Source organism: Bolinopsis microptera, chromosome 1 (assembly GCF_026151205.1).
Source record: "Bolinopsis microptera isolate Bmic1 chromosome 1, MBARI_Bmic_1.0, whole genome shotgun sequence".
Taxonomy (NCBI): domain Eukaryota; kingdom Metazoa; phylum Ctenophora; class Tentaculata; order Lobata; family Bolinopsidae; genus Bolinopsis; species Bolinopsis microptera.
The window spans coordinates 3,684,239-3,697,329 of record NC_087072.1 but is presented as its reverse complement, the minus strand read 5'-3'; the positions used below and the strand labels follow the sequence as shown (position 1 = coordinate 3,697,329).

The 13,091-nt window shown below is 37.3% G+C and overlaps 1 protein-coding gene across 2 annotated transcripts in view; it reads left to right on the top strand.

Annotated features, from left to right (window-relative positions):
* Positions 1 to 11,343, top strand: part of LOC134817876 (disks large-associated protein 3-like) — an 80,418-nt gene extending 69,075 nt beyond the window's left edge. Inside the window, exons 2-6 of one of the 2 annotated variants that reach the window (XM_063827247.1) lie at positions 2,656 to 2,804; positions 2,977 to 3,160; positions 3,263 to 3,426; positions 9,601 to 9,760; positions 9,982 to 11,343. In XM_063827247.1, the coding sequence (XP_063683317.1) occupies positions 2,661 to 2,804; positions 2,977 to 3,160; positions 3,263 to 3,426; positions 9,601 to 9,760; positions 9,982 to 10,097 (768 nt within the window). In that variant the 5' untranslated portion in view covers positions 2,656 to 2,660 and the 3' untranslated portion in view covers positions 10,098 to 11,343. Of the gene's footprint in view, positions 1 to 2,655; positions 2,805 to 2,967; positions 3,161 to 3,262; positions 3,427 to 9,600; positions 9,761 to 9,981 lie in introns of both variants that reach the window. The other variant, XM_063827240.1, reaches the window with a different exon arrangement.
* The last annotated feature ends 1,748 nt before the right edge of the window (positions 11,344 to 13,091 follow it).

Here is a 13,091-nt window from a genome sequence, read left to right as displayed (position 1 = left end):
TCATATAGCTGGTGTATCCCGATGTCAAAGAATTATGAAGGAGACCATGTGCGAATTGAATGAATTCAAGTATGAAATGGAGACCGAGAGATCAAAATTTGGTTACACTGATCCAAGTAAGATTTTTTGATTATTTTCCATTGCATCATAACTATCGTCATTCAGTATTGAGTTACGATTGAATTCCTGAAGATTTTCACTCTTAACACTCTCAAATCAATTTAATTTTAAAATATCTACAATGTCAAGTGCTTGTTAAACAACGTTTCACACAATTCACATAAAACTTTTTAGTGAGGCTGATAGTGAGTTTCAGTATATTTCTCAAGCTATGCGCTGTACCATTCATTTCATTTCTCCCACTTACCAAGCACATTTCAGATCGAAAACAGGTGAAGAACTTTGTAGAAGATGTGGAGAGCCTGCTTAAAGATAAAATATCAGGGGGTTTTAATAAGTTGGTGTTAACAGCGCTATATCCCCCCGAGGGGGCGGAACCCCCAACCATTCCCCAATTAGAGACTGCCTGGTCTGAGCTTGTTCCCACGGTTCGTTTCACAGCTTTTCATTAAGAGCAATGTTCTTATTTTATTTTTCATGCGTGTATTCATTAACGTCATATTAGAATTGGTTATAAGGACCACCTGAACAATCCCTGTCAACAATAACTTGAAGATTTAAATGAAATCGTATCATCGATCATTTGAGAGGGTTAAAACATTGTCATATCACTTAAAATTCGACTATTTTCATGAAATAAAATATGTTCTCCGCTGTCATCTCGAAAGTAACTTCTCAAATAGCCCCTTCTTAACATTCTGCATCTGACCCCTTCATAAGTAAGAAAATAACTAATTAATGACGCGCGAGGATTCGTATGTCACGTGAGCACTGCATGATCACGTGTCACCATGCAATGTTTACTCAGTTAACCGAGGTGAAAGAGGAGTATACCAGACTGTGTAAGATGAGAGATAACAACTGGGCCACACCCGAACCCATGAAACCAAAAGCAAAGACCCCTCGTAAAGGTATTAGTTTTACATTATCTGCACTAGCTTATAGTAGTCGTACTAGGATTAGATGGAGTGTTTGTTTTGATATTGTTTTATTTGACTGAGCCACGGCATTTTCAACTCCTCAGCGATCAGTTAGCGGTTTCTTGATTCTTTGAATGTTCAAATGCAAGTTATTCTTTTACTCGACAACTTATTATACATAGTTATTCACAATATTTGCAGCCACAAAACGGAGAGGAAGAAAGAAAGTTGACAACAAGGAGAATTAAAATCATGGCCAAGTTTTAGCCGATTGTTTAGGACTAACTAAATTTTGCATAGTATCTTTTTATTTTGATGACCTTTTTTAAATTTTGCATAATTTGTTTGATTTTTTTAGTAGTGGAACAGCAATACTAAGGTAATGGGACTACTGCGGACCCTCTACCGGCCAAACCTTGTTAACAAAGCCGCAGTCAAGGTTCGGTGAACCGTAGTTAAAAGCGCTTAAGGGACATAAGTCAAATTGGTAGAGCAACATCATGTAGTGGACGTCTTAAGAAATGAGGAGTAGGTAGAATGTTAGGTTGCTCCTTTATAAATCGTCTTTTTCTCCGATAATAAGTTGACATCAAGTCTTGAAAATTATTCGAGAAGAATCTCGAATAATTTAGTTGCAGCGTGCCACATGGCTATCTAAACTGCAAACCCTACCCATTGCTGAGCAAGGTCTTTATCTTCTCCGACGAGCGGGATCATCAATAATGAGGTCTGATCGTCATCTTCTTACAGCGTTCGATGTCTGTGTGAAGGTAAAATGGTGATATCCTCTGGATCAGGCAGAGGTTGAGTGTTATCGGGATTATTATTTTTTTAGTAGTAGAACAGCAATACTAAGGTAATGGGACTACTGCGGACCCTCTACCGGCCAAACCTTGTTAACAAAGCCGCAGTCAAGGTTCGGTGAACGGTAGTTAAAAGCGCTTAAGGGACATAAGTCAAATCGGTTGAGCAACATCATGTAGTGGACGTCTTAAGAAATGAGGAGTAGGTAGAATGTTAGGTTGCTCCTTTATAAATCGTCTTTTTCTCCGATAATAAGTTGACATCAAGTCTTGAAAATTATTCGAGAAGAATAATTTTCAAGACTTGATGTATTTTCCACTTTTACGATCTGGAAATTGTTTTTGTATAAAGATTTCTTTTGTTTCTGGGTGAAATGTTACGTTGTGTTGGTGTTTGGGGGATGCAACGTCTAATTTTGAGTTACAAATTAGTTGAAGAAAAAATTATCTGTAAAAAACTGAAATCAGTCTTATTCATTTGAAGCGTCTGTGAAAGGCTTATAAAAAATATGTTCGAATTATCGCAGATTAGCCTAAGTTAAAATATGTCATTGTGTCCCCCCTGTATTATAGATTTTTAAAATAAATTGCCCAACACAACATGATAAAAAGAGTAAAAATATCTATTTCATTAAATGTAAATTTTTAAATCAATGCTGTTTTATTTATGATCATTACTGCCTCGCTTAATTTTCAATACATACATCAAGTTCGGTTTATTTAGTTTTTATTTCCAAAGTTTAAAAAAATATTCCCTCCCGGAACGCAATATAATAAATAATAAATATCTAACCTACCGACCTATTGAACAGAAGATATGGCACCTGTATCTACCAGGTCAGCAGTCCTCGCGGATCCAGAGTATGTTTTCGACCGGTTCACACCAAAGAAGCGACGGAGTAGCAGACGAGCAGTGGAAAAGGAGGACACTCTGAAGAAACAAAAACTTGACCGAGAAAAGGTACACTTGGTTTTAATCAACACATTTTTTCGAACATAGCATCTTTTAAATTGACTATTTGCTATAGATTCTCCGGTCCCCGTTCTTTGCCTATTTATGATATCAATATGTTTTACTCTCGAAAAAAATAACGTTCTTATCCTGACTCATCCGTCACCCTCAGTCCCCTCAGGCTCTAAACAACAAGCGAGACGGACTGTTCTCAGACAGTGCCGTGTTAAAACATTTCGGAGCGGAGCACGTGGCAGGAGTTCAGGGCTGTCAGGATCTCATGGACAAAGCGGGTACAAAGTTACTAAAACTTGCGGATGAAATTGAAAGTTACAACACCCCGGAATCTGAGATATCGGAAAATGGTTTGTACTTACTTCTACTACATTCACCCTTCACTTGTGTTTAGTATTTATAATCACCCTCCCTAAAATTGTGACGAACCCATTAAACCCTTATTTTTTTAGTGAGGGGTGATATGGAAGCATTCAGTGGAAAAGCGCGTCTGTTGGTGACGAGTAAGCTGAGAAAGCAGTATCAGCGTATGATAGACGACGCCCTCAGTCCTACTTACACACCTCCTACCAAAGTTTCAGATTTGACTGGCTTCTGGGAGATGGTCCTACTTCAGGTACAGTTTCTAGGATTGAAGTTCTACTTCAATCTGGTGGATTCGTGTAGTGTTTTTGAGTCTCATGATTTGATAGTTCTTTTATTCAAATTTCTGATTGTTTCTGAATAGACTCAGTGAAGACAGATTCTAATGGAAATAAATAGCTGAATAACGTATCGACATTTCTACGTCATACTCATATTCTGAAATAGTATTAATTCAATTATAACGATCAATATTCACATTAAAAATTTGACGACGAAATTTATTTCAAACAAAATATATAACTGTTAAATAGTTATCAACCGTAAAATAGTTTTAAACGAAATCAGAGCAAATATGAACATAAAACTGACAAAATTTTATCAAATAGGGCTCATCTGAGAATTAACGAATAGCGTGACGTGTACAGGAGATAAAAGATTAAAAGAGATAAAATAATTAATGGACAGCAGAGGAGTGAAATTTAAACGAGAATATTACTATTTACACGTCACTCAACTAAAAACTGTGTTAGATTGTTCAACTCTGTTTTATCGTTGAGTGTTGGTTTATTTTCAACTAAAAATCGGGCTTCTTTAATCTTTCTGTTGATGAGTGATGTTCCTCTATATCTACGATTTGAAGTTTTAACTTTGGCGGGCCTTTGTGCTGAGGGTGACTTTCCCTGTAGTGCTTTGCTAGTGGCTTATCTTCGTAAGATTTTGCTGTTGGATTTGCCGCACTACGGTAATGCTCGTCGAACCTGCACTTGATTGGTCTGTATGTTTCCCCACCATAGTTCTCGGTGCAATTGTCTACTTCGCAAGTGATGTGGTAGACGGTATTAGTTGTGGTGCATTCTCCATCGGTTAAAGCTCCATCGGTTAAAGCTGCTCATATCTCTTGTACAGACTGTTTTACAAGGACATTGACAGATGATACTCACATTAGGCATTCATTATTGCATCTAAATTATTTTACTTGCATTAGGTTTAGAAATTTATTCTCTGGTTAACAGATTTCAAATGTTTAATTAATTTGTAGTATGACAGTAAGGTATATAAGAAGTTATTTAATTTTGCTTGGGCTATTATATTGACTATTGAGGTTTAATGATGATATGGAATTTGAATTTTATATAAATTTACACTATGTGGTTGGGGCATTTTGCATAGTAAATATGGTTACTACTCCTATATATCATATTATTTGATTGGTATTCGATTTCTGATTATTTCCCTAGGAATATGATTATTATATCTCAATTTGGCTTTAGGTAGGGTGCCCCGCTAAAAGAACTGGATTCTTCCAGGAAGCATCCCGTGCACAGAGCTTGGTCTACATATATATTAAATTATTAACCATTCATTCTGTATGTGCACGAAAATTTATTTCAATCAATGTTCTGCAGTTTGATGTTGAACAGGATTTCTTGTCAAGGGGTCTGGAGTCTGTAAGGAGATCCTTCAGTTTCCGTCCAGGTTTCTCGACAATTTTGATGGGGAGTCCACTATGTCTGACAGCATCTCTGTATTTGCGACTAGTAGCTTCGTTGACATAGGGTAGTTTGAGAATCGCTCCGTCTTGGTCTTTGTTCTGTACGTTCTGATTAATTCTCATTCTACGTTTTCTCTTGTTCTTTATGGTTTCTAAGACTCTATCAGTGTAGCCGTTGTTGATGAAAAGTTTATCTATCATCTTTTCTGAGTACTTCTCGTTTTCTCTGTTGTTAGAGACTGCCTCTGCGGTGTTGTACATACTCTCAACAGTAGCATTCTTTGTACGTGTTGTATGATGAGAGTTGTAGTGGAGGGTGAGTGGCTTTTTCTGTGGTTTTCTATAGAGTCTAGAATGTACTATTCCATCTGAGTCAGGGTAGTCTACAGTTAGTTTGATAAGTTTGTCAGGATCTTGTTGTTCGATGAGGTTGCACAGTTGCTGAGCTTTTCGTCTGTTGGTGGTGGCTCCGTTTAGATCGTCGTAAAACCTGCTGTAGGTGGGCAGTGTTATCCTCAGGTCTACGTAGACTGAAAGTTTTTCCAGTTTCCACATTTTGACAGTAGCTAGTATAGGCGCAGGGTTGGTTCCCATGAACAATCCAAGAAGCTGTAGGTAGACTTGATTGTTGTAGACAAAATATGACTTTCCTAGGGTTGTCTCTAGTAGTTCTTGTAAATCAGAGAGATGGAGACCGTATGTACTGATTGACTGTCTATTTTCTTTGGCAAATTCCATGACATCTTCTATTGCTGTTAGTACGTTGATGTTGGTGTATAAAGCTTCGACGTCTGCTGTAAAGAAAGTAAGACTCTTCAGATCATTTGGTGTGATGTTTCTAATCCTTCGAAGAAAATCGTGAGTGTTTTTCAAATGTGAAGGTACTAGATTCATCAGAGGAGATAGAATGTGACAGACGAACCAAAGGATTTTGTGGAAAGGGGAGTTGCAGCCTGAAACAATAGGTCTAGTTTTCATTGTGTCAGGGTTAAGAGTCTTGATCTGATCACTTGTGTACTTGTGGGTTTTAAGCATCACTCTTGTAGTAGCGAGGGTGGTGTGATGGCTCATTAACAGGTTAGTAACATCTTGAGGGAGATTACGACTCTTGGCAATGTTCTTGAATGTTGAGTTAACATCGTCTTCTAGAGTTTTAGTTAACTTGGTTATGTACTTTTGTTTGCCCAGTTTATCCTGTGGTATGTCGATCTTCTTGTAGACGTTTCCATTGTTGAGGTGAGTTGTAGTTGTCCTGATGTGATCTTCTTTAGGCATTACTACAAACTCTGCTGTTTTGTCAGCGACGGAAATTTGAAGGTCTTCATTGTTCTTCAGGTTTCTGAGAGCAGTTCGTTGTTTTGGAGTGAGATTGGGTGTGACTTGAGCTGTCTTGGTGATGTTGATCAGATCTCTTCGAAGTGCACCCAATTTGTTCTCGACGGTAGTGTCTGCTAGAGGTGGAGCACGAGTGTAAGTTTGCTCGTATTGTGCAATGTTCTTCAAATGTTGTTTAAGCGTCTTAGTTGAGTAGGTGTTAGCAAATAACTCTTTCCAACGTACATTAATGGCCATTGCAGCAATATTCTCCTGTACCGTAGTGAGTAAGGCCTCCTTTCCTTTCTTGTCCAGTCGTGGGGTTAGGGCATACCCTGGACCGAGGCTGAGTAGGCTTACAGTGTCATCATTGATCATGTTCTCTGGAATGTTGACGAACGTGACCTTTTCTCTCGGGATAGCGAGTGAAGGGGGATGAGTAGGGGAATGTAAGACACAACGCTCAGTTGAAACGATAATATCTACAAAGGGGTGGACCGAAACACACTAATAAAACCTAGGTCAGGATACTTATTATAGGCTCCACGAGAGCGTACCTACTGCTCTCGAAATATGATCATGCCTGATTAGCCAGGAGATGCGGGCTATCACTTACCTCGACCATATCCTCCTTCAGGTCTCACCAGGGTCAGGGATCGTACAGTTCCACTAATATAGTGACACCCAACCTCAATGGACTGGTGCATTACCTCCTGCACCACGATTATATGCTGGGAACCGCGAGAGCTCCCCGTCTTAACACTGTCATGATAATTATAGCACAGGACTGCTCCTGTGCTAGTGACTCGTGGGTCACATACTTGTATGTTTTAAGTCTAGTGAAGTACACTTATTTAAGGGGCCAGAATGGAGCTTCTGACATCAAGGTAAATAAACTAAGTATTGGATATATATAACATTCGTTAGCGATAGAATAATTTAACACGTTATAGTCTAAGGCCACTCTAGGAGTACTCACCCAGTTGTCGATAGGGAAGTAGCGTTAGCAGGAGAGAAGTTTCCGGACGGGCCGGCATCTGAAGTAGCGAGGTCCTTCTGCAACTGCTGAGAGCTAATCCGAGGTATGAGTTCTCCTAGTCGGCATCCTGAGATCTGCGATAGCGGCGTGGTCCTCTAGGCCCAGGATCCGTGGGGGCTGAACTCTGCGGGAGCTGAGCTGCGTCGCGTAAATGCCTGTAAGAGAAGTCAGCTGGATCTCTGCATCTCGGCGCGTCTGACCCCGGGTCCAATGCCAAGTTCCCTTGATTCCGTCTCCGATTTCCAGTTAATTAGGGGCGGGCTATCATCGTGGGGCGATCGGAGCTCCGTTCCATGGGAATTGGTACGTTGAGTAGATAAGGTAGTTGGACATCGCCAACGGTCAGAGCGGGAAAACTTGTTCTAGAAGATACTGGAACGGGGTAGAAGTTTAAGGCCACGTATAATGATTACGTCTCCGATGGGCACTGTATAAGCGAAGTATCACGAGCATTCGGCGTGAATACTGTAATATACTGGCATCTTATCACCAATCGGGGTTTCTTACAGGGAAGTAGTATTGGAGTTGGAGTGTTGATGAAGCGGGCGAGGAGGAGAGGTAGAGGAGGATGAACGTAGAGTAGGACGATGATCGAAAATGGTATGTAGAGGGGGTGGTAGTTGGTCCTGTTTCTTAATGTGGTGGTACAAGTGGATATAAGAGAAGTTCTGATTGAATTTTTCTCTGTTTTTCCAACAGGGGAGTTAGTATTTGTATACTAACCAGCTAAATTTGTTACATAGTCTTGTCTTAGAGTTTTGTTTAGTTTGATTATTGTTGTGAAAATAAAGCTGCGAAATGAAAGCAAAATGTTCAGGTGTAGAATCACGTAAAAAGTTCTTCAGTTGGAGTGAGTCCTTCTTTAGTTGTTCGATGAGTACGTATTTGAACTGAATGTGTTAGTTTAAACATGATTTCCTGAGTTCAAATAGTGTTTTTTGTTGAAAGGCTGAGAAATTTAGAGGAAATGACTGTTTCAAAGCTCTGACACTGTTTTGAATGAATACTGGAAATATTTGCTCCGATTTGCAGCGTTGTAAAAAGAGAAGGGCCTGTTCGGTTCCTTTTAGTTTTTCTCCAATCGCGAGTAGATTTTTGGAGAAAAGATTTCGTTTAAAACTTAACCAACACTCAACGATAAAACAGAGTTGAACAATCTAACACAGTTTTTAGTTGAGTGACGTGTAAATAGTAATATTCTCGTTTAAATTTCACTCCTCTGCTGTCCATTAATTATTTTATCTCCTGTACACGTCACGCTATTCGTTAATTCTCAGATGAGCCCTATTTGATAAAATTTTGTCAGTTTTATGTTCATATTTGCTCTGATTTCGTTTAAAACTATTTTACGGTTGATAACTATTTTACAGTTATATATTCTGTTTGAAATAAATTTCGTCGTCAAATTTTTAATGTGAATATTGATCGTTATAATTGAATTAATACTATTTCAGAATATGAGTATCTGAGTATGACGTAGAAATGTCGATACGTTATTCAGCTATTTATTTCCATTAGAATCTGTCTTCACTGAGTCTATTCAGAAACAATCAGAAATTTGAATAAAAGTTCTACTTCAGGTACAGTTTCTAGGATTGTAGCTCTACTTCAGGTAAAGTTTCTAGGATTGTAGCTCTACTTCAGGTACAGTTTCTAGGATTGAAGTTCTACTTCAGGTACAGTTTCTAGGATTGAAGTTCTACTTCAGGTACAGTTTCTAGGATTGAAGTTCTATTTCAGGTACAGTTTCATAGGATCGAAGTTCTACTTCAGGTACAGTTTCTAGGATCGAAGTTCTACTTCAGGTACAGTTTCTAGGATTGTAGCTCTACTTCAGGTACAGTTTCTAGGATTGTAGCTCTACTTCAGGTACAGTTTCTAGGATTGTAGCTCTACTTCAGGTACAGTTTCTAGGATTGTAGCTCTCTTCAGGTACAGTTTTTAGGATTGAAGTTCTGAACTTCAGGTACAGTTTCTAGAATTGAAGTTCTGAACGTCAGGTACAGTTTCTAGGATTGAAGTTCTGAACTTCAGGTACAGTTTTTAGGATTGAAGTTCTGAACTTCAGGTACAGTTTCTAGGATTGAAGTTCTGAACTTCAGTTACAGTTTCTAGGATTGAAGTTCTGAACTTTAGGTACAGTTTCTAGTATTGAAGTTCTGAACGTCAGGTACAGTTTCTAGGATTGCAGTTCTGAACTTCAGGTACAGTTTTTAGGATTGAAGTTTTGAACTGATCTATTTAATCCTAAACGACCATACATTATCCCAAAAATAAAGGGCGTGGAAGAGTTTTGGATAATTATTTGTCTACCGAATTGAACCCTCATACTGTACTTGCGGTAAAATGTATATTTTCAGCTTGACCAAGTTGACACTGACTATGCGGATCTGCTCAAGCTGAAGGAAAATAACTGGGTTGAGGTGAAAGTAGTCAAGCCTGTAGCTGTTTCTGCCGCAGTTCTCAATCCAAAAGTTGTCAACAAGCCCGTTGTCCAGAAGACGAATCCTAAGAAAACAGGTCCAGTTTTAATTTGAATAAATCTGCAAGTTCTTTTTAATTCAACTTCTGCCGCAAATATGGGATCTAGTCACATGCTTTTGTGTTTAATTTTCGAAAGTGAATAAATATTTGGGTTCTGTAACGCGGGAAGCGAACCTAGGTTCCTTTCTAAATCCTAATTGGGATACTGAACACAGTATGATCGGATCACTGTACTGACATATATAATTCATTTTCAGAAATGGATAAAGTCCGAGCAGATCGGATGAAGGCCTTCAAACTTCAGATGAAAGCCAAGAAAGAGGCTGCTAAACAGGGAAAAGAGAACGACGATAACACTTTCGTCGTGACGTAATCAATCAACAGCGTTTCTTGAACTGTGTCAATATTCTTATATCAGAAATAAAATATTGCAAATGTCATATTTATTTGACCATCAATAACAATTAAATTAACACGGTTGTGAAGCTGTGTTGATGTTAGTGATCGTTTATATATTATTATTACGGAAGCTAAACTAAGGAGGAGGGGGCAGGATATACTGCCGCTAGTGTAACTGTCACACAATGGTTATGTGTAAAGTGGGGCCGGAGAAGGGTCTAAAATGGCCAAAATTAGGCTTAGTTTAATATGTGAACGATCCCTTATGAGTGTATTGCAAATGCTAGACCCCTGTTTTAATAATGTTTAGCGTGAAACGATTATCAGATCCCTACAATTAATGGTACTTGTCAGGTTTAATTTATTGAATGCTTTCTTGTTATATCAAATTTAACGTCACGTTAAGTTATCATATAATTTAGAAACAGTTTTGAGAAATTTACTTTGTATTATATAATTACATATATCTAATTTCTGAAATGACCAATTCCCCTATTCGTGATATTAATTTTATACGCAATTTTATAATATCTATGCATGTCAGAATTCATGAACCTATGTTTTTACGATTCAGTTATAATTATTTTCTGCATAATCTGCAAACTAATTCAGGTTATGAAATAATTTTTGATTTCATATGTACCTTATTAGATGGAATATGTACGTTACTTTTTAAATGTGCTTTTGGTCAAACCTCGTACTATTTCTGTGCGAACATTTATGATGCCGCACTTTTTAGGTGATGTATGTATTTTTAATGTTATGAAATAAGTAAGGAAATATATATTAAGGCTGCCGGATTTCGTTTACGTTGGGTTAAATGATATTTTATCGTTGGGTTTAATAACGATTAAAACAGATCAGAATTTTTGTTTTTTCTTGATTTAAGTTCCTTACAATTCATAATTAAGTACCTATTATGATGCTTCACAAGTCAATGAATTTGTTGGGATTTATAGTGGTTTATGCCTGTCACATGTGGAATAGAGACCTGAGCCAAAATTGATAACACTAATTGAATAAACGAAATTCGAAATGACCGTAGATGATTTATCCTGAATCTGGTATTAAATCGTGAAATAGGGATGGTTAATCTATTTGAGCTTCTCAGGTTTCTATTTCAACTGTGATTTGTAGAGTGTGGTGGAAATGGTATTTATTAATATTTTATTCTTACTGTAATGTTAAAACTGAAATTGATGTGATACAAGTGCACAAAACTGTATTTTTCCTTGTCTCCTTTAAAAAAAGCTGTAACATAAACCAGCATTAAGATAAATCTAAAATCTGGTATTTTATTATCAAGAATTCAGATTCTTCTTATATTAAATTTTATAGTATGAAAAGTGTCGGTTCTGTGTGTATACTGCATTTATACATCGATTACATCGATTTCAATTTCCAGCAAGACAGTTTGTTTATAAACCTTCTTATCGGAAATCAGAATCGATGTATTTTTAACGCTGTTCCGATTCACCCCATAACTAGTAGTAGTTGAGTAAAACATCTAGAATGTAGGGTAAGTTATAGAACTCCTGATCAAACGAGTGACGAAATTGCTGGTGGTACGGCACAAGACAACACTAACAGTCTTGGGAACATTTTCCGACCAACATTTTTTGAAATTTGGTGCATTTTAACCGTGTCAAATTGGCAAAAAACTGTATATACTTCTGACACAAAGTGTTCATTGTCCAATGAGCATCCTGTCATGCTGCTACCATCGGGCATCGTGTTACTCTCTAGAAATAAAAGGATGTGAATTGTGAATCTAATTATGCTTACGCATGAAATCCAGTCCTTCTCGCTGGCTAATATTGGTCACGTTATGATTATATAATTCTATCAACTGACTGTACCTCGTGAAGCTGCGTCACACGGTGACCACGTGCCCGACAAACTGGTGCCGTAGCATAACTATAAGTAGTCTTACAATATGTATGGCAATGCGGGTATTACGTTATTATTATAAGATAAACTCAGTAATACTAAGAATGCCAGCCATTCTGCCAGCCAAACGGGGCAGCAGGTGATACATTTTCTCATGTTGCTGCGTCATTTTAATGTGCCCATTTCTTGTTGTCGAATTTCTGTTCGATCGTCGTGTGGCGTTATTCAATCTATAAAGACATTTTTGCGTCATAATTAACATTAATTTAAGTATTTACGCCGCCAACGTGACTGTGAGTCGAGATACATTAATTAAAATTATGTACCTGAGGGTTATTTAGAAATTTTGCCCCTTCTCTTTATGAGTTTACTTAGAATTACAGTTAAAAATCTGCTACTAGTACTATAGTAGATCCACTGCATGATCTAAACTTAAAGAATGTTCAACAGGATTAGGAAGTTAAACTTAATTTGAAATAATACGATCTAAAATAATCAAAACTATGTACCTATAATCTATATATATATTATATGACCTTATATTTAATGTACAAACCGAAGTAGTTGCAAGCCCGTAAAACTAATATTAATAATAATATATGTGCCTACATCTTGGAGTTTTTTTTATTATGAAATTAATGATACCGTTATCTGAAGTTTATTTTATTATGGAATTTGTGATACATGATACCGTCTGAAGAAATATTTTAGAATTGCAACGCCCTATAGTATATTAATATAGTCTATATGTCAGCTGTTAATTCGTGCAGTTATAGTGTATCCCCTTCAAGTTTTCTTATTTCTAAGCTTTACTTTTAATTTGATTTTGAGCAAGCGTTCGAAACAATTTTATTAACAGTGATAAAGCATTATATTAAGCATTGTCATTAAAGCATATCACAGTTATCAGTTGTTGGTCACGTTGAAAGATTATAATACATTTCGGGCAATAATTTGCAGGCCGGGTGTGATCGTTTCACAGATTGACGAGCACATTTAATTTCGTTAAATATGCGTGACCCATTTACAAATACACATGCCTCGGTGAACACTTTTTTCTTTTGCAGTTATCATGATG